The sequence below is a fragment of the Oreochromis niloticus genome, linkage group LG13 (genome assembly GCF_001858045.2).
Source record: "Oreochromis niloticus isolate F11D_XX linkage group LG13, O_niloticus_UMD_NMBU, whole genome shotgun sequence".
Lineage (NCBI taxonomy): Eukaryota > Metazoa > Chordata > Actinopteri > Cichliformes > Cichlidae > Oreochromis > Oreochromis niloticus.
Window position 1 is genome coordinate 4581232 of NC_031978.2, and position 20764 is coordinate 4601995.

The following is a 20764-nucleotide window of genomic DNA, read 5'->3' on the forward strand; positions in this document are numbered from 1 at the left end:
ACTGGGCTGTGTCATGTCAATGTAGCCTGCAGCATTGACCTGTACCAACCTAACCAGGACTTCATTTTCCATAAGGGATTAGTCACTGACGTTCAAATCAGCTGCTTCACAGCCCATCTGTGAATGAACCTGCTCCATGCCTCTCTAAATATATATACACGTGCAGTTGATTTACTGCTGTGGGCGCAGGATGCGTGATTGATTCAGCCTCAGTCGTTAATGCAGAGAGAGGCTCCTTGACATACGTATTTATCCAAGTGGATTAGCCCCTAAATATACCATAGAGGCAATCAGTGAGTTACAGGAAGAGTGCAGTGCCATGATGTATCATGAGATAAGATAAGAGAAGATGACCTTTATTACTCCCACACGTGGGAAATTTGTTTTGTCACAGCAGGAAGTGGACAGTGCAAAAGTTATGAAGCAAAAATTAGAATACAATAAGAATAAATACAGTACACATAAGAATAAATACAGTACACAGTCATCTCACAGTCAGCTCAGTCATCCCTGTTTTTGTAATAATCAGTTTGTTGCCTTTCTATACATGTGACAATAAATTGAGCTGTCCATCACCACAAGCACCACAGTGACTTTTCTTTCAAATCACCAACAGATGGCGACAGTGTCCCAGTGTCCACTCTCCTCTGTGTCAGACTGAGGGCAGGTTTTTCCCAGCGCAGCGCTGTCAGGCTGCTGTCAACTATCAAAAACATTATATCATACCTCTGACATGAGCAAACACCTAACAGTCCTCTGTCTTCACAGCTGGTAACTACTGTTGCATAACACTTTTTTTCTTTTAATCTTGGTATTTGCAAATAATATGAAAACGATATGAAGCTGGGAGGAGTCACAAATGCGTGATATGTGTGGAGTATTGACTAAACAGCTGAAATACATCCGTCCCACCTTCTCGCTCCAGGTTCAAAAGGTGCTTCACATCTAAAAAAACAAAAACAAAACACCCCTGCCATATAAGCATCTCCACGTGTTGCTATATCAATCATGTCATAAACATACACAGGAGCCATGCTCTCTGCCCTCTCCCCATCAGTGCAGCTTATGCACAGTCAAATGTGAACCGAGCCCCCCCGTCCCCCCCCCCACACACACCACACACACACATTCACATTCACATTAATGGTTGTTAGAGCAGGTTCCCCTTTACAAAAAAAAAAAAAAAAAAAAAAAAAATGTAATTACGTGCACGCAACAGCAGTTAAAATACACCAAAAGTGGCCATTTTAATAGTACTTGTCATGGAAAGTTTATTAAAAATAAAATTATCATAACGCTAAAGCATATTCTACATTATTTGGTTCATTACTCAGTTAAGTGGGCTAAAAGTTCACGATTGACTTTTTGTGCTGAGATTGTGGTAAAAAAGGGGGCGAGTTTGCTCTGATGGGAAGGTCTATCATTGTAAATTTATGATCAGATTACTGTACTTTAGCGCGAGGGGGAAGCTGGCACTCTCCTCCTTGCTGAATGCGCTAGACAGCAGTGGGACTCCAGTTGGCTGTGTGCGCTCAGACGCACAGACGCAAGCATCCCACTGGCTGGAGTTGGAGGACACTCGCCGGTTTTTTCGCCTTCCACCGCTGCTCTCATCCCTTGTCTTTGTCTCCTCGCGGTGAGAAGACAAACCCGCCCGGGAAGGACATAAAAAAGAAGCGCTTCTTTTCTCTCTCTCTCTTTCTCTCTCTCTCTCTCTCCATTGAGTCAAAGAAAGAGCAGAAATCGGGACTGGACACTTTGTTTGGAGGGGAAATTATCTCTCGCATGAGGCGAGCCGGATCTGTCCTGTATACAGAGGAGCGCGCAGTGCTGCACCTTTTCAATGGATTTCAATACAGTGGAAGTACCCTGGGAATTTAACTATTGTTAATTTGCATTAACTTAAGAAATTACCTTCCAACAAGGGTTTTTGTTTCCCACGCAGAGGAAAACGATGATCCTCGCTGTGTTTTATGTTCTTCTTCCTGTTTTAGGTAAGTTTAAGTTGATTCGCACCAGCAGCTGCTCGCTTCGAATTGATTATAGAGTTTCATCAAATATTTAGTAGCGACATTCTGCGCTCTATTAATAAAGAGGTGCCCGGCAGACGCATCGGCTGCTCGCAGTACAGTGTGGTCGCAACTGTGCAGTAAACTGCTCCAAAAAGAAAAACTCTGATGAGCTGTCAGTGCCTCAACAAACAACAGTGAATGTGACAGCAGTTTATACTCTACTTTCAGCTGAATGAAAGTGCCAGTTAGGCAACTATGTGCATAACTGCTCCAAAATAGTGGGTCCAAAAAATAGCCCGTGTACTCTTTTGTGGCGACCTACATGTGGCGTGTTCATAATAAAAGCTCATATTTGTGTAATATTTTAATCCCTAAAGCAGCTTGAAAATTGCTTAAGCTTCCAGTGTTTACTGGGAAAGTGAGAAAACACGCGACGGATAAAACTTTTATTTTTCAGATGTGTTGTCTTACGCGGAGGAGAACCTGCGTGCCCGGCTGGACTGCGTGCGGGCCAATGAGCAGTGTCTGAAGGAGCAGGCGTGCAGCACCAAATACCGCACGATGAGGCAGTGCGTGGCCGGCGGCAAGGAGAGCAACTTCAGCATGGTGGCCGGCCTGGAAGCCAAGGACGAGTGCCGGAGCGCGATTGACGCGCTCAAACAGAGCCCGCTGTACAACTGCCGGTGTAAAAGGGGCATGAAGAAGGAGAAGAACTGCCTGCGCATTTACTGGGGGATGTATCAGAGTTTACAAGGTTGGCTTAGATTTTAGTGGAACTTTTTTTGTGTGTGTTCTTGTACAAAATAAACGACCCCGAGCTACAGATTTATGTTTAGAACTATTTAACCATCTTCTAATTAAACTATAGATTTGTGTTGTTATAGTTTAAAGGTCTATCATAGAATTTAAAAAGTAGCTCATTGTCATCTAATGTTGTTATAATAATTTTCTGGGGTTGTCACAAACCCAGTCAGCCCCCCCGCCCCACCTTAGGGCTTTCAGCTATAACAGCTTAAGCCTTCTGATCTGTCTTGAAAGTGGGTGACATGATTGGTTTCCAGCTCCTCCGGAAGCGAAATGAGCCCTCGCCCTCCTTTCCTTTCGTTCTAGTTCTATAGTACGACTCCCCCTTTATCTGCTTCCACAAACATAAGAAAAAAAAAAGTAGCGCACAACCAATGTGATCATGCACAACTTTCAATCAAATTTGTCCCCCTGACTTGGTTCACAGACGTGGTCCTACTGAGCTTCAGATACCTTCTGACCTCTCAAATCACTTCCCTCGAGGGTAATAGAGCGTGAAGCCCCTTAGCGCTAGCTGTGCCATCTCAAAGTGTCGATCATAGCAGGGGGGCCTTTTAGTCCCCAAACTGCATCCAGCTCATCGCCAGCGAGTTGACTTCCAGTTGCACAACACAGCTGACCAACCTGCCTAATCAAGCATGTGGCTATGCGCCAGCGTGGATATCGACTGACCCAAATAACCCGTGTCACATGCAGGCCAGTGTATGGGTTGAAAGGTGATAAACAACACAAGAAGGAGGCTGAAAATTTATCTATAACATGCTGTCATCTTTCCTGCAGGTAATGATTTCTTAGAAGACTCTCCATATGAACCCGTGAACAGCCGCCTGTCTGATATTTTCCGTCTGGCTCCCATCATAGGTAAGAATATTTAAAAATTCTCCGCCCGTGGAGGCTTTTCCTCCATCTCTGGCCATTTATTTTGCCATTGTTTCACTGTCACCTGTCTCAGTTGAGATAAGCTCCAAGCTGTGCATGCTCTCATCGAAGGTTATCTGTGTGTCAAGTATTTATCCTCCTTCATCATCTCTGCTATCAGTCTTTCTCTCCCCCTGTTCTCGCCCCAGCAATATTGCATGCTGGCTGGAAGTGACCTTGCATGGGGAGCTATAGTTCTGAGTCTCATTGAGCAGTGGGTAAATCTTTCGATGCTGAAGGGCCTCTCTGCTGTTTGAGGTGTATTTTACTGCGGTTTTGTGGGCAGCTTCCTGTTGTGGCTGTTTGAATCCACTTGTTGAGAAGTGTGTGAGTAGTTCTGTGAGTAACTTGGAAGAGCATGACAAGCATTTTTTTTTCTGTTCAGAGCTGTGTGTGAGAAAGATGCTGACTCGAGCCTCTAGATGGCGATGTTATTCCCTTCTTTGCAGCCACTCAGGGCTCTCTGTGGTCCCACAGTTGAGATTGTTGTGGATATTAGACAGGCTGACGTATGTATGTGGCGCAATCATGTTGCTGCTTACATTGTTATTATTACTCTGCAGGTGATCAGCGCCATGACGAATCAAACAGACATGCTCTGCCTCCACATTTCCAAAGAACAAGGCTGATATTGTGACCCCTTTTCAAAGAGAGGTGGCTTTTCTGTTTCCTCTGTCATGTGTGGTTTTTTTGTTTTGTTTTGTTTTTTAAAATCTCACAATAGGCTGATTCGCCCTAAACCAGTGCTTTTCTCCCAGCCGGGTGAGATCATAATGTGGGTGGCAAGATGCAGATAAGCCAAATCTTGGACTGGGTTATCGACTTCATGACCAATTATCTTCTTTAGAAATACTGGATGGAAAGCCAGCGTTTGTGTAAAGCCCAATCATTTCTCTTCCTACTCTCTATTTATGAAAAAAAAAGAAAAAAAGAAAAAGGAAGTACGTTCAAAGGAGAAACGCCATATGTTTGGCTTTTAGTATGCCAGCCAGTCCGAGAAAGGCCATCGGTGCTGAAACACATGCGGCACAGTATCAGAGTTCACTTCACAGGCAGGTGCCACCTCTAGACAGTCAAAGCTGTGGTTTCCCGGGACGAGAACAGACAGGTTTACGGTCTCATTCTTGTGATGATTTCAGGCTGACAAGTTTGTATTTACTTTTCTTTTAGTGAAACATCAGAAATGTGAAAAATGCAAAATTGCTGTTGCATAATTTAATAGTTCACATCTCTCCTTCAAATGAAACAATGTCTTAATGTGACCCCTCATGTCAAGCTTTGAGGTGAATTACTTTTATCATCACAATTGGTTGGACTTGACAGATTTTCATAAGCTCAAGAGAGAAAAGAAAGAAAAGAAAAGTTTGAATAATGTTAATAAATCTTTAGTTTTTAATTTTCTCAATGCTCCCACGACCCTCTTTCGATTTATCATAGGACCCCCTTGAGAGGTCCTGAGCAGTTGGTTGGGAAGCACCAGATTAATTGACGAGTTTTAACCGTGCTCGTCCAGATACCTCTTTATGTCTACATATATCTCTTACTCTAATATCCGATCGGCCCAAAGTCTGCCATGAAGCTGCAGTTATGGTGAGCATGACTTCTTTCTATGGCGAGTGAATGTGCAGTGGTGATGAGCATGGGAAAGATGGATAATGCAGACAGTTACCGCTAGAATGAGAATAGCCTCTTATCATTAGAGGAGATTCAAAGTGTAGAAGAATGGGTGAGAGAAGAAGGCTGCAGGGTAAGGGTTAATCAGTGAATAGCAGGATGAGGCTAAGAGGACAGGGAGCACAGAAACAGAAAGCCTGCGCTCACTCTGCCTCTTGTGCGCTTTCTGCAGGAAATTAAAGGGCAAGGTGACAGGAGAAGGATCGAGGCAGAAATGATTAGTGCTTGTTTTTGATCACTCAGACAGCCTTTTATATTTCACTTCTACAGTTTGGCACATTGAATTGAGCAAAGAATAGAAATGGATACAAAAAAGCTACAAAAATACAGACTTTGAAAGGAGAACTATATGAACAGCATTCTCCAGGGATTGTCGTTTTTTTTAAATTATGCAATTTTAGATCCCGTTCTGCCAGAACTTACTAAAGAAGCATATTATGGTTCGGCACAATACCCAGCATGCATTTCTCATCGTCTTTCCACAGGTTTCTTTGGTGACTTGTATCACTTTCAAGTTCTTATTGAACACATTTTCTTTCTCTTGCACACTGTCAATTGCATCCCGAAATGTTAGGGACAGCTTTTCTACTGATTTGTGAGACAAATTACTGAATAAAAGAAAACTATTCTTGCAGAATGCACTCAGGTTCTGAGACATCTGTTTGTAATGTACAGATGATTCGAGTTACTGATCTGTGATGAGCCCTCCGCTTCTGGAGGCTCTCTTCTTGTTCATGTGCTTCGTGTTTGTCTCAGTGAGGCAGTGCGGCAGTGATCCCAGGCTATAGGAACAATAGGCAGCCCCGATGATCCTGTAATTCCATAATCGACCCCGTGTCTCTGACCTAAGCCACTAATCTCTAGTGACACCCATACATAAAGTGCACAGATGCACAGATGCTCAAACACACACTGCACCGCCCTTGAACACCTGTTCCCAGTGACACTCCCTTAAACCTCAGTCTGATTTTATCAGACAGACATGTAGAGTGTTTTCGTAGGCATGCAGATGCACAGTATATGCAACATAAATGTACAGTATATGTGCACTGATTTGTGAGAAAAATCATTAAAGAAAGCTTAACAGGAATTTTAAGCAGAGAGCATGATGCTGTTTATCACCACACCATTGCGCTTTCCTCCTCATGGCTTCACTCAATCGTTAGTAACTGCAAATCTCTGTTAGTGGCTTTTAAACATTTAAAAATATTTAAATCACCCAACATATATATATTATTGACATGATAGTACTCTCAAAATAATGAAATAATACTACATGCACAGTGCTTCTAGGTGATTTTTCAGCTCAGATCTTTCCCTGAGAAGTCCTTTTACTTCTTGGGAGTCTAGTGACTCACAATCAAGTGTGACGTACTTAAAGAAATGAGCACCTACTGTTGCTGTGTTCACTGGTGTTTAGATTTTTTTTTTTTTTTTTAAAAGATAAAATATTGGGGGCAAAAAAAAGACCCTACTGAAATTCTTCAGTAGACCTCAAAAGCAATGAAAAGTAAATGCCTTCTTGTCTGTTTTTGAAGTCTCTCATATATGCAGATCAATGTCTCTTTGCTGTCTGGAAGTTGCTAGAGATTGTTTGTGGACTGGCAACACTACCATGTCTTCCTGTAGGTTGGCAGCTCCATTAAATGCTTGTTTTTGTATCAAAGTGATAACAGCTTTAAGTCTGGAACTTTTAAATGTGATCTCTGCACATGAAATATTTAAAACTGATGCTTAACTATTTAACCACTGTGTGTGGTGGAAGGAAACAAGGCTTAAGTGTGTGAGGATAGAGCAGACCCGTCTTTAAATTAGGCCCTCAATTGCACTAATCAGTTTCCTTCCTCTTTAAAATATGAAGGTTTTCAGTTGCTTTAGCCCTTTCTTCCCATCTCTCTTTAGCAACTCTGTCTGATTCACTTGGTGTTTTACTTCATTAAAGGTTTACACCTTCTTCTGCTGTCTGTGAAGCTGCAGAGACCACCGCTTATTTTAAAAATCTTGTTGTTTTCATTTGACATATATAGACGATGCAGATACTTTCATCGATATGTCTTGCATGTGTTATCTTTTCATTGAATGCATACACACTGGATTCAGTTTAATGTGTAACCTTTCTTTGAACTGCCGTGAGAGGCTTTGGAAATCAGTAAACAAAAAGGTAGATGTCGCATTGAGAGGGGGGAAAAAAAAGCAATTTTCTATCACACGGCATGAGTCCGTTTAAGGCTAGAGGAAGCAGAGAGCAGACTTTACATGAAATAGCTGCCTTTTTCTTCACCACTTGCTCATGTTTATGAGTCAGTGATCCATGCAGGAGAGAGCAACACAGAAACAGAGCGCATTATTCTGAGATTCAAGTGAACTTGGAATTACTGCCACGCCATTTGGCCCGGGGTGCTGGAAAATCAAAGTGGCCAGGAAATGGATGAATACACAGCCTGGGTATGTTCTTATTATTATCTTCATGAACAATTGCTGCTACAGGTACCTTTCATGTTTCCATGGGTGCTTCTCTTTTTTTCCTCTTCGGTGGCTCCTTCTGTTTCTTGTGCCTTCCACATTATCTTGTTATTTGACAATTTCATTCTGTAAATGCACTAATCAGTCGCAACAATAAAGCCAGACAGGTCAATAACATTCATTATTTAGTTAAAATGGTACCTTCCAAGGGATGGGTTATAAAGTATTAGGCAGGAAGTGAACAGTCAGATGTCAAAGTCGAAGTTGACATGGTCTATGTCATGCTGGCTGGACAGCTGGGTCAGAGTATCTCTAAGATGGCAGGTCTTGTTGAGTGTTTCTTGTACACAGTGGTTAGTGCTTACAAAACATTAGAAAAGGGTGGAGAATTGATGGACCAGCAAAACGGTCAGCGGCTCATCTGTGCAGTTCGATCGGATAGTAGAGCTACTATAGAAGCTACAGTATCAGCCTGCTCCCCATAGGCTGGCATAAATGTTAATGTTGAGGGATTTTTAGGTCCTGCAATGGACACATGAACTTGCTACTGTTCCTGTGTGTCTTTTAATGAAAGACTGAATGCTGAGAATTACAGAAAAAACAGCAAGTCATCAGAGCCACAATAATATGGGCAATGCTGGGCAATAACCTGGGTCCTTGCATTCATGTGAATGTAGCTTTGAAACATACCACATACCATAACATTACTGTTGACTACATACATCATTTGAAACCAGCGGCATTTCCAGATGGCAGTTTAGAAATGGGTTGAGAACATGAGAAAGTGTTCAGAGTGTTGATGTTTGCATTCAAATTCCCTTGATCTAAATATGATGGTTTCCCACAGATTTAGATATGAGCTGGGGGATATGCAGACTTGTATTTGTGCATGCATTTCTAAGGAAGAGAGGCAGACTGTCTTAAATCAATCAGTTCTGTCTATCAGTTTATTATCTGCAAATATTTTAATTATCTAGTTCACTGTGGCAGATTAATGGCTGCCTCTCCAGTGGCATTTTGTCCTTGCAATGGACACGAAAACCACTATTTTGATGTGTAGCTGATGGCGGTAGTCTTTCTTTTGCTCTGTGGAATTGGTTCGGCATGAGCCATGAGCCAGTCCTCCATCTGCTTCAGGTTCTGGTTAGAGTCGCCTCCAGCTCACAGCAGCTTTCCAGGACAGCAGAAGGACTACGACCAGCAGCTGCAGTCCAACATTGTCAAGCTGGATTCAGCTGGACTGCTGGAACATAGCTGATACAGACGATTGCCACAACAATAAGCTGGCTAGCGGGTCAGATAGTAAAATGTGAGAGATGGATCTTTAAAAACTATATTATATTTTATTCAAAAAATATTAATAATTGTAGTTGTAGGGTGTAGTTTTGGCTTAGCTGCAGGGGAGGGGTGGAGCATAGGGTTCAGGGGGCAGTACCACGAGAGGTTGGCTGGCACCGCTGGCAGCTATTGTCTACTTACGTCTCTTCTATTTACACAGCAGCATGAAGAGACCGAGGTGTCGGGTGTCCACTTGGACTGGCAGTCAGGGAGGCAGTGACACCTGGCAAAACTGAGCAAGTCTTGTCCATGAAATCCTCGCCCAGCAGATGCGAGGACTTAGAAGATCTGCCTAATGTCTGGATGCCTATAATGACAGAACACCTTTAGAGGCCTCGTAAGCATAATGGAGGAACCACAAAATATTAGATTGTATACATTTTGTGGTTGATTGGTGCATATTAAATGCCCAGGTCTCCCCATGAACTTCACAATTTTGTTTCCTATCTCAAAATAGATATATATATTTTGGCGTGACGCCACAAAGATTAAACGGCATGATCCTTCTGTTTGCCGATAAGACTGTTATTATTGTGTGAGACAATTATCATATAGCACCAACATGATGAGAGGTGAGAGAAACATTGCACTGGGCAGAAAGTGACACGGACCTTAATCGACTGTCAGGCCAGCAGCCAAAGGTGACTTAATGTAAAAACAACTTGCACTGGGTAAATGATAAGGTGGCAGTGGTGGAAAACGGATAAGAGCGTCATAGATTCCAGGACGTACAAGCTATGAATAAAGATGAGTTTACACAACTATCGTTTTCACGTTGGCCTGCAGACTGACCTTTCACAGTTTGTTCGGCTTGGCAGCACTTATCTTAAACCACTGCTTCAAAAATTTAAAATAAACAACGCAGTTTTTAATAAATTCAGTATAGTATGACAGAATGTTGACATTCTTTAAACCTTTCTCTCTGTGTTTTCCTATACTTAAATGTCAAGGGCATCGGGAAGTGTTGCTTAAATTCACCCGAGGTGTTGAAGGTATTTATCTCCAACCTGTGCATGTTCCAAATTTTCTACAGGCGGCTCTGCAGTAATCAGAAAGTGTGGTCTCTGGCTTGTAATGAATTTATTCCCTGTCGCTGTGTATTGATGTCTGCTTGGCTTAAACTCTCTCCTTAAGCTCAGTCCTCCCCTCAGTTGGCTGCTACAGCAGCTCTCTGTATATCACCCACTCACCACTCATAAGCCCCAGTACACCAAAGCTCAATATTGTGTCTCTTCCATGTGTCAAGACTTCAAACACATCTTGTCCTCCTCCCCACAGAAGTCAACCTTGAAGCGTAGTTGCTGCGACGTCTGCGCATTTGTGTGTGTTGTGAGTGTGAAAACATCTGTAAGTGCGTGGCCTGGCTGTCAAGCTAAGGCAGTGCTTCAAATCCCCCCGTGCTGACACACAGTGCTGAGAAGCTGTCAGCACCACTCAACCACTGGCTACAGAGGAAGTCACTCTCATTATGAGCTGCCAATGTTTGGAGATAAGAGTGCCTATCGCTATCTCTTTCCCTGCTTGTGTTTGTGTGTACGCCTGCATCTGTGTGTGTGTTTAAGAGAGTAAGAGAAACTCAGGGAGGAAATGCAGAGGAGTTAAAGGAGGTAGAAACATAATTTATTGTGCCGAATCTTTTAGAGAGAGCGAATGAGAGAGGATCCTGCCTCTTAACTTGATTTTTTATTTCTTAGTTGACTGAGCGCATTTACTCATTTTTTTTCCCTCCTGCTTGATGCTTATTCAGTCAAATAGACTTACAGCTGGGAGTTTCTCTGGACATAACAGTTTCCTTTAAAGGACTTTATCACGTCCTTTTTTTTTTTTCTTTTTTCTTTTCAGTGATGGACCATTCCAACACACTGGTTGTGACTGGTTTTTTGATGTTATTAAAACAGATGGAGTAGTAGTGGCCAGACCACATAAAGGACCACTAGACTCTTTTCAGATCAAACCGTTTCAGAGAGAGCACTTCCCTAGAAACAACATACCTTCCAAGCCTTATTTCTTTTGCATCCACACTCAGAATAAAAATGCTTAAGTGCTTCAATAGTCAGCCAGTGATTAGAAGTACACCTTTGCTGTATTTTGTACTCATTTGCTTTCCCTGAAATCATGTTTGAGCCTCTTCATTTTCTTCCTACATTGCTTTGCTATGTTGCGAAAGACTTGCAATTCCTGGCAAATGCTGGCAAGTATTTCACTCTGAGTCAGCGTGGCATTGTAATTCTCTCTGTTTTGTCTTATAATGCCCGTGTCCAGATTTGCTGTTAACGTAACTAATGTGTTATTACTTTTTTAATGGCAGTTGTTGGTGCTGCAGTGCTTGCCAATCAGTGTGCACTACCTGGACCAACTACAGCTATGTCACTCAATGCTCCTTTAATGCTAAGAAAGTAGAATGAGCTAACAAGATCCTGACAGCAGAGACCAAACAACTACCCAGTTCCTATAGTGCAGACACAGGTAAAATAGGTTGCTACCTTGAGCAGTTATAACTGTTAAATGTCCAAAATCCCCTAAGACAACCTTAAATTATTACAAAATGTCAAAAGAAGCCATCCATAGCTGATGTGTTTCACAAGAAAAACAAGGCCAAGGAATCACACATGTTGAGGGACTGAGTAAAGATTCATGACATAAAGAAACATCTGTCCATCACTATTTAGTCCTCATGCCAGTTAAGAGAAAGAGCGGTCATGTGTTTTTCTAGGAACACACAGAGCAGCTGATGAAGTCATGAGTTTCCTGCTTTAGTTTAGGTATCACAGTCATGCACTTCTGACCTCATCAGCATTCCTAAAAACCCTTTCCATCATTTCCCAGAAAATGACTTTTACTTTGTAAGCTAGAATGACTCACATGCCTGGAGCTGTTATCATTCAGGCTTCCTAGAAAGGGGGTTGCCCTACCTTTGCAGCAAATTTATTTGCCTAAATTGTTTTCACAGTTACATTTAGGAATCTGTAACTGCTGGCTAGATTATGCTCATAGGCATTGTATTGAACAAACACCAGGAGATGTATTGGAGTCACCAGGAGCTGGTTTGAGTCTTAGCCTAAAAAATACATTGCATTTCAAAACCAGACTAACTCCTAAAGCCAGGGTTAACTAAAGTTATTGGGTTTAAATAAAACATGTTTTAGACACAAATAATTGTGCTATCCTGTTAAATTAACACCAACTATTATAGACAGGAAGGCCATTATCATTTGTGTTAGTACGGCTAATGTGGCTAGGAAATAAAGGTACTTTCAGCTTTTAGGGGCAATTGTGGCTCAAGAGCTGGCAGTTCATCTTGTAATCGGAAGGTTGCCGGTTCGAGCCCCGGCTCGGATGGTCTCGGTCGTTGTGTCCTTGGGCAAGACACTTCACCCATTGCCTACTGGTGGTGGTCAGAGGGACCAGTGGCGCCAGTGTCCGGCAGCCTCGCCTCTGTCAGTGCGCCCCAGGGTGGCTACAATGTAGCTTACCGTCACCAGTGTGTGAATGTGTGTGTGAATGGGTGGATGACTGAATGTGTAAAGCGCTTTGGGGTCCTTAGGGACTATGTAAAGCGCTATACAAATACAGACCATTTACCATTTTACCATTCAGCTACTCCTGTTCCACAGGGAATGGATCCAAATATTTTAACCTGGTACTGTCACTTTGAATTACGCTAGCTTGCAACTCCCTGAGGCTGGCTTTGTGTCTGTGTGGTAATTGCTAATAATTAAGCAGCTAATGGCTAGATTAAGATTTTTGATAAATGTTCAAACTTCAGTGTTGTTCAAATAAGAGAGCTCTACTGAAGTCTCAAAATCCCTCCTGACGGGTTGTTTAGTGACGTGAAAGTCGACTGCTTCACCTGTTAATGAGGAGGGCCTGTGCACCTGCCTGACTTCAGCAGTTTGAAGTTGTGTGTCTGTTGGTGGTAGCAAAGACGACGCTATATTGCTAATGTTGCAAGTGAGCTTCTAAGCGATAATAATTTTTTAGTACCAGTTAGTGTCAGATAATAGCGTGCTCTACGGATATGATGTTTTGTACGGTGCACTTTGTCATATCCCAGAGTAAAGAGGGCCCTATGGAATTGCAGCCCCCCCAAATGTAAATTTAATAGCATTAACATTGTTTTTTTTTGTTCATCATGCTTTTGGATTGAAAAGGTCAACATATGTTATGGTTACAATGTCATAGCAACACCACTTTACAACATCTGCCATTTTGTTTTTTGGGCATCCTCCTTATAGGAGCTATCTTCAGTTACCACAACCAGATGCTTTTTAAACACACATTTAAGTTTCTGGTTTAGTTTAACTGCAGTGTTTGTGTCTAGTTACTGTTTTTAAATGGGTGCCATGAAGAAAGTAAATCTTGTAAATGCTTAAACGACCAATTGGCTTGCCTTAGCAGAATCCTAGCACAGCTGACATATCTGTAAAACAACTAAAGTGTAGCTTTATTTCAGTTTGGATGTATTATCAAAATGCAGTGAGGTGTTCTTTTGGTCTAAAAGTGTAAGGTGTTATTATGCTTCTAATTATTTTAGCCATTTACCTCAGCATGACATGGGGATTAATGGGAAGGCTTAGAACAAGTTATTAGTGAGATACTGAATGATAACATTTCAGCATATGTTTATAATAACTTTTTAGAGAGTATTTGTCTTTAGACAACAGTTACTCCAATTGCGTTACAGCTTCTGTTTGTTTGCTTTGAGATGATGATGATGATGGTTTCCTCTTTCCCTGCACAGTGGCTATCCAGTGCTATTTGCAGAAAATAACTTCCCTTGTTTTGTTCTCTGATGCATGTAGTGGAAGACCTTTGCTGTCCTTGGTACTTTTTAAAACGCTCTGTATTACACCGACATGGCATGTTTCTGGTGCACCTTCTTGTGCTACTATCTTGCAGGTCTAGTATGTTATTAGTTTGCAGTGCATAAGCAAGTGCCTCATTATATACTATTGTCCCATCCTCTGCGCAGTAGTTTTTTTTTTTTTTTTTTTTTTTAAAGACTCCCAAATCCACTGCTGACATTCTGATCCCTGTTCCTTGAAGTCTAATCAATACAGCGTTGTGTTAGATTGGAAACTTGAGGCTGTGTCTACAAGAATCTATTGATCGCTCTCCTTTTGCCCAGTTCCTTCTGTCTTTACTGCCCCAGCTCTTCCGTTCAGGCCCGGATCAAAGGTTTTATCCTTCAGCGATGTTCGAGGTGTACAGTTCCACGCCGAGGTCTACTTTTCTGTTCTGGGAGAAGGACTCGGTCGGTTGGGGGTTTGTGTTTTCATTGACCTTGTCTCTTCTCTGTGCTGCTGACATTTTTAGTATAACATGTGCAAATACATGTTTAGTTAAAAATAGATGGATTTCGGGAGGTTTGGGAGAAAAGGCGAGACTCACGGAAAATCCCTCTGCATTGTGGAAGAAAGATTATTCTGATTCAGTGGTAGCTGTCAGCTCATATTGTAAAATGTACTATATTATGCAGCAGAGATGAAACCCAGTACAGATTTAATCCTCAAGGCAAGGTCAAGAGAACACCTTTATATTCCAAATATGTAGAGCTCTTTATTTTTATGCTTTAACATGCCAAGCGAGCTCTTTAAATTTTTTTCCTAACCATGCAGCGACATGTCAGCTGGCCACTTAATTCACCACACTGTTTCAAAAATGACTGATCCAGCTGTGGGCTATTGGCAGAATAATTCTAACAGCAGCCATATCATCAGGTTGCCAGTCCAATCGCTGGCTGCCGCACCATGGGCCAAGAAAATCATTTAGTTAAAGGTGACCAGATTTGAGTCCCTCTGAGGGGTCTTTGATTGGATGTGAAGTGGAGGGGTGATTCATCATAGTTAATAAACGTGGTTGACAGCTCAAATCAGCGGGTGGGAGCATGTGCCAGGTCTGCCTCCCGCCGCTGCTTTATACTGCATGCAAATATGGACAATTAACTTTTCACATACACAGCAGCAGACACCTACGCTGATTGTTATACACAGCTATGTGCGCACATCCAGTCAAGCAAGACTCGCAAGCAAAAATTGCACTGCAAAAATATAGCTCGAACTGCACAAGTTGGGAAAGATCAGTTTTCAAGAAAGAGTTGTGTGGAGGGGTTTGAAAGACTCTTTTGTGCAGCGTGAAAACCCTTTTTAGCCTCGTATAGCAGTACACGTTAAAATAAACTTGAGCAGATGTTGCTTGCTGGAAGTGTAAATTGCATATACTTCTCTGAACCTAATATTACATGTCTAAAGATTTAGAAAAGTCCTCCACTTTTCAAATTTCACTTGGGTATTTGTGTATCCGTAGTGGAAGACTTGGTCTTCTCTGTCCCATTTTGGCTCTTGAACTAAAGAATTAGTACGTTTGGGCTTTACAGAGCCCGCTGTTCTAAAGGAACGGGGTGCTCTTCATTATGAAACACAGACTCTTAAGCAAAATAAATGCAAAAATTTTTACAAATGTGATTAATTACCCAACCCAATGCTCAATGAGTGTAGTTAGATTCTTTTTCATAGAGGAGTCAGATACCTCTCATGGTTTATAGTCTGACTTACTTTGACTTTTAGTCATTTAAATACTTTTAAAACTCTTCCAAAATTTAAGCCAATTTCAACCTAAATGTGTCCCTAAATCAGCGCTCACAGAGTTGCCTGCTCCTGTTTTTAATATTGCATCACTCACCATGCTCAAATACATTTAAACGATGTTTAAAATCGTTCAGGATAAGATGTAGTTAATAATGATGTGTTATAATCACATTGTGTTTTGCTCAGCTGGCTGAGGCGTGACTGACCACTGGCAGGTGCGCCAAAGCCGCGGCCTTGTGTTAAGCTGCTGCCCTAAGCCCTCAGCTGCACACAGTCAACTCGCAGGATTAACTCGCCTCGGCTCCAGCCGTCAGGGCTTCCACTTGTGTCTGTGTGTCTTAATGGAATTTCATACTCTCCCAGAGCAAATGGGACTGCAATGAGCTATACCATTTCATTCTTTTATAGGAGTGGATTTGTAAAGTTATTCTGCTTCCATTGCTCGAAATCTTTGGAATGTTTGACCTCTTATGGACTTGTTTAAATCCAAGAATGGCTTTCAGGAATTATTTTAGTAATTATGCGGTGACTTTTCTTCATTTTTATCTTTGAGGGAGGGCAGCATCACGCTGTACTGTACGAAACCAACAGTGTTACTTTAGAATTTGCACCGTATGTGTTTTTTGTTTTTTTGCAAAACCAGTCCAACAGTCGATTTGGAGATGTTTAATTTGCAAACTCATTAAAAGTCACGGTCCTACTTTTCTTTTTTTTCTTCAAATCCTGAGTATCATTGTCGTCTTATGCTATTTGCATCTTGCAGTAGTTACACTCATTAGTAGTAAGCTGGTTGTGATGATCATGCACATCTTCTCAGCTAGCTGTGCAACCTATAGTGTAGTGATATCTTTTCTCAATAGTCTAAAGTCTCTATTTCTACTAAACTTTTTGCTTCAGAGTAGCACGGCAGTACAAATTTGCTTTCCACGCTCTGTACACTTTTTCATTTCCCCATTGGTCAATTGGAAAAGGAATTTACACTCGCCCCCCTGTGATCGTGTTTGTCAACAGCCACAGCGCGTCTGATTAAAGCTGTGTCTCTAACTAACAAACGGCTGTCTTTGGAGAATAATAGCTTTGCCCCTTTTTCTCTCCTTTCTCCCTTTGTGCTTCTCCTTTTGATCACAGAACAGCAGCATCCCTGAAAAGCAAACACAGCCTTAAACAGACACACATAACCAAGAACTGAGAGTGCACCCCCCCCCTCCCACGCACACACACACACACACACACACACATGCACACAAATGTTGGGGAATGCATGCACCCGCTGGCACCCATACACACACAGACAAGCATCCAGCTGAGCTCTTGTTCTGTCTGAGTCTTTGCTCTCCATGATGTTAAATGAGGGCATTGATACATAAATTTGCATTTGTTTCATCCACAACCGTTCCTCTAACGAAAAATCCATAACTGCGTGCCCCCAATTTTCCAGGCAGCGTCAGATTCTTCCTTTCTTGACTTGTTTAATTGTCAGGCTTGTGTGATTGTTTGATTTGATTGGGTTTTATGTACACCTCTTCATTTATAAGTTAGCCGAAGAGCGATCCCCACCAACACAATTGTGCACTTTGTCGATTGGTAGTATGGGTAAAAAACAGCCAATTGTTCCTTAGTCACATAGATGTCAGTCGTGGAGCTTACTGTGATCCCTCTGAGCAGGTACAGAGCAGCATCTGGACCAGCTGTGATTACCTTGATTAAAGAGCTTCTTCTTTCTGTCGCCTGCAGATAAGAACTATACTCCCTCAGTGATGTTACAGGCTACAGTTCCTCTTTCCTTATTCTCTTCTGTAGCACACTAAGCTGTCCTAGACTTCTTCCTTTTGTAAAACCTGGCATCACAAGACGCCTTGCTCCTTTGTGCTCCTTCTTCCTACCTAGAAAACACCCTGAATGATGTGAATGCTCACTTCTGGTTCTTGTTCTCCTTTTCCCTTTGATCTGTAAGCTTCCCTTTTATCATCTTGACCTCCCTGTGACCTTTGTGAACCCTGATGGATGTTGATTGGTGGTCCTGAATGAAGCACATCTCTTACAGAGGGTGGGGAACCTTGGAGCACCTCTGCCACTTCGGCTCTGGGCAGGGGGGGCACCCAGGGCAGGTTTTCCCAGGGCAGAGAGCCTGCTCTGGGCAGAGGGAGCCCTTCCTCCACGGAACTTCAGGATCCCAGTAGAAACAGGAGAGCTCATCCCAATTGGGCCATTCTGGGTAATGAATTAGAGTTGTGTGTGTGTGTGTGTGTGTGTGTGTGTGTGTGTGTGTGTGTTTGATCATGCATGATGTTTTCTAGAGATAAAGTAAGTGTTTTCAGTTTGTGATGTTAAAACACTGTGAAAATAGTAGCAGCAGCAGTCGTGGTTGCACAACTTCAGGGTTTATCTGTCATCTAATGAGGTTTCATATTTAAAAAACTAAATTTGATTGTAGTTCAAGTTTATTACGGGAGGCTGACTACATTACAGCACTCTTGATTTGCCTCATTTTGCAAATTATCAAATATAATCTGTGTGTATACCCATGAAACTACATGTTTGAGTGGTTTTTTGCACTTACCACAGGGAACCATATCTGAACCAAACAAAAACTAAGGTGTTCACGGTGTCTCGTACTTCATATCTTTATTTGATGTAAAAATATAATGGAAAATAATTGATATACTGTGTTATATGAGACTTAAAGTCAATTTTCCTTGGATCTGTTAAGATATTAAAACTGATTTCATCCACACTGGTGAGTGATTATGCCAGTTATAGAAATTTAATTCACTTGGGACCACGTGAGAGAGGTGTCACTCCAGTCTGTCCGTCTGTCTGCTTAGTCAGCTGTGTCAGGAAGAGCTGACATGTCCTTCAGAAGAACTTCCACAACAGATGGAAAACCCAGGAGAAGATATGGGGAGGGATGGGGAGGTGGCAGGAGCCAGTGAGAAGTGGGAGGGCTGAAAGAAGAAGAGGATGTGTCATATTTTGATATTCCCACTGTGCCATTTTGGCTTATGAATTTCCATTTTAGAGGGCAGTCAATGTCTGTGACTGCTACATTAGTTTTATGGCCTAAAACAGCTTATTGCAGGCAGCGCCAATGTGTATGCGAAATATTTCATTTTGCATCACGGCCTGCTGAAAAGTTACCTTGCTAGGAACGAATTTGCGATTCATCGCATTTTGGAGTAAATATCCACCCAGAATGTACTCACAAATATAGCCACGTGTCATGCTAATAGATTGTCCGGCTGGACTGGAAAAGCACGATCATTTATTACTGACACCATCACATGTGTGGGTGCACATCTGTGTGCTTGCACAACTAACCAGAGACGTACACTCACTGGCAAATACACATACTCGCTCCAAGTCTTGCTGTAGGGGGATAACGGCAACGAGCTGAATGAGGCTGAATCATGCTGAATTGTGTGTTCTGACTAAAACCTCAGGGGCGGTACGCATCTTCCCTCTCTCCTCTTTCCTCTCCTGATTTCAGCAGGACTTCTCAGTCCACTTGCTTTAATGCATGCTTTTCATTAAGAGAAGTACAACATTTGAATGAGCAGTGAAGTGCTACCTGTGTCTGCGTTTGAGTGCTTCATGACTTGTTTCCTTTGTAACAGAAAAATGAATGTCTGCATGAGATGCAGACTGCAACATCAGTCTGCATCTGCAACAAAAAATTGTGCTTCTGTTCTGTTTGTATATGTGTGTTTTTGCTGCTGATACAACCAAATTTCCCCTTGTGGGACAATTAAAGGATTATTCTATTCTATTCTATTCTATTCTATTCTATTCTATTCTATTCTATTCTATCACCAGGCTGAAAGAAGTAAATGACCAGAGTGGTAACTTGTTAAGCCATGTTAAGTAATTCACGTTATTATACATAATTCACACTGTATTACAATTTTTGCAATGTTTAGAATTGTTTTTCAGCCTTGAGTAAAGTTTTTCTGTTTTTCCCTCTTAATCTGTGCTTCAGCATTTGACCTTAAAATACAGCCCTACAGCTAGAATCACAATGAGCTGACACACACATGAGAACTCTTACTTTTGTAAAGAGCTCTCAGCATAGGAGCAAACTTGGAGGAAGATGTTAGCATGTAACAGTTCTGCTTGACTATACAGAGTACCCTGTGGGAAGCTGCTAGTTCCATGGCATTGTTCATGCTCTGCTGAAAGAGACACTATAGAGCACGCATGTCAAAGTCATTTTACATTGTGGGCCACACAAAGGCCACTTTGGCCTTATGTGGGCCAGACCAGTGAAACTCCCCTTTCTGTCAGTGTTTTAAGGAATTTAACTGAGGGATTCAATGCTTGGTAACAGCATGTCTGTTTTTCTACATGGTGAATAAATCCTTGTATAGTAAATGGAAGAAATCTGTCAGCACAGCACTTTGGGACTAAACTGTGACCAATAAAAGTGTAAAATTACAGAAAAAGTAACAGCCCAAACCTTTTTGTAATAATGAAACAAAGTAAATAATAATGTTTTTGCATGATTCTTTTTTCCCCCTTCTTTTTTTTTTTTTCTTTTTTCTTTTTTTTTTAAACGGTATGGATCAACTTTAAAATATAGACATTTCTATTGTAGATGATGAAAAATAAGAGACTGTCATCTATTGCTTAGTGACTTTTCTAAAGCCATCCCGCGAGCTGGATTGGAGTCTTTCTGGGGCCCAGTGCTGGTTCCCCCTGACTTCAGTAGCACTAATATAAAGAAATGCTCAGAAAGGAAGTGGTTCTGTATAAATACTTTTGTTGTTGTTTTGAGGAATGAAGTACACATAGCTGCATATTCAGCTATGTGTACTTCAAAATAGTTCTAAAAGCTTTATGGTTGTAGTTTGTTGTTCAGTTTGTAATGAACTTATTGAGTGGTCAGTAGTAATGGGTACTGACCAATCATGTTTAAGTGGGGTTTGGTTGCATGCCAGTAAACAATCCATGTGAGGAGCAAAAGCAGGAGAA

General features: G+C 41.7%; 1 protein-coding gene across 2 annotated transcripts in view; it reads left to right on the top strand.

Annotated features, from left to right (window-relative positions):
- Positions 1–1487: 1487 nt before the first annotated feature.
- The window catches only part of gfra1a (gdnf family receptor alpha 1a), a 103757-nt gene continuing 84480 nt past the window's right edge, over positions 1488–20764 (top strand). The window contains exons 1-4 of one of the 2 annotated variants that reach the window (XM_019366925.2): positions 1488–1994; positions 2470–2766; positions 3597–3677; positions 17841–18011. In XM_019366925.2, the coding sequence (XP_019222470.1) occupies positions 1955–1994; positions 2470–2766; positions 3597–3677; positions 17841–18011 (589 nt within the window). In that variant the 5' untranslated portion in view covers positions 1488–1954. The remainder of the gene's footprint in view (positions 1995–2469; positions 2767–3596; positions 3678–17840; positions 18012–20764) is intronic. The other variant, XM_019366926.2, reaches the window with a different exon arrangement.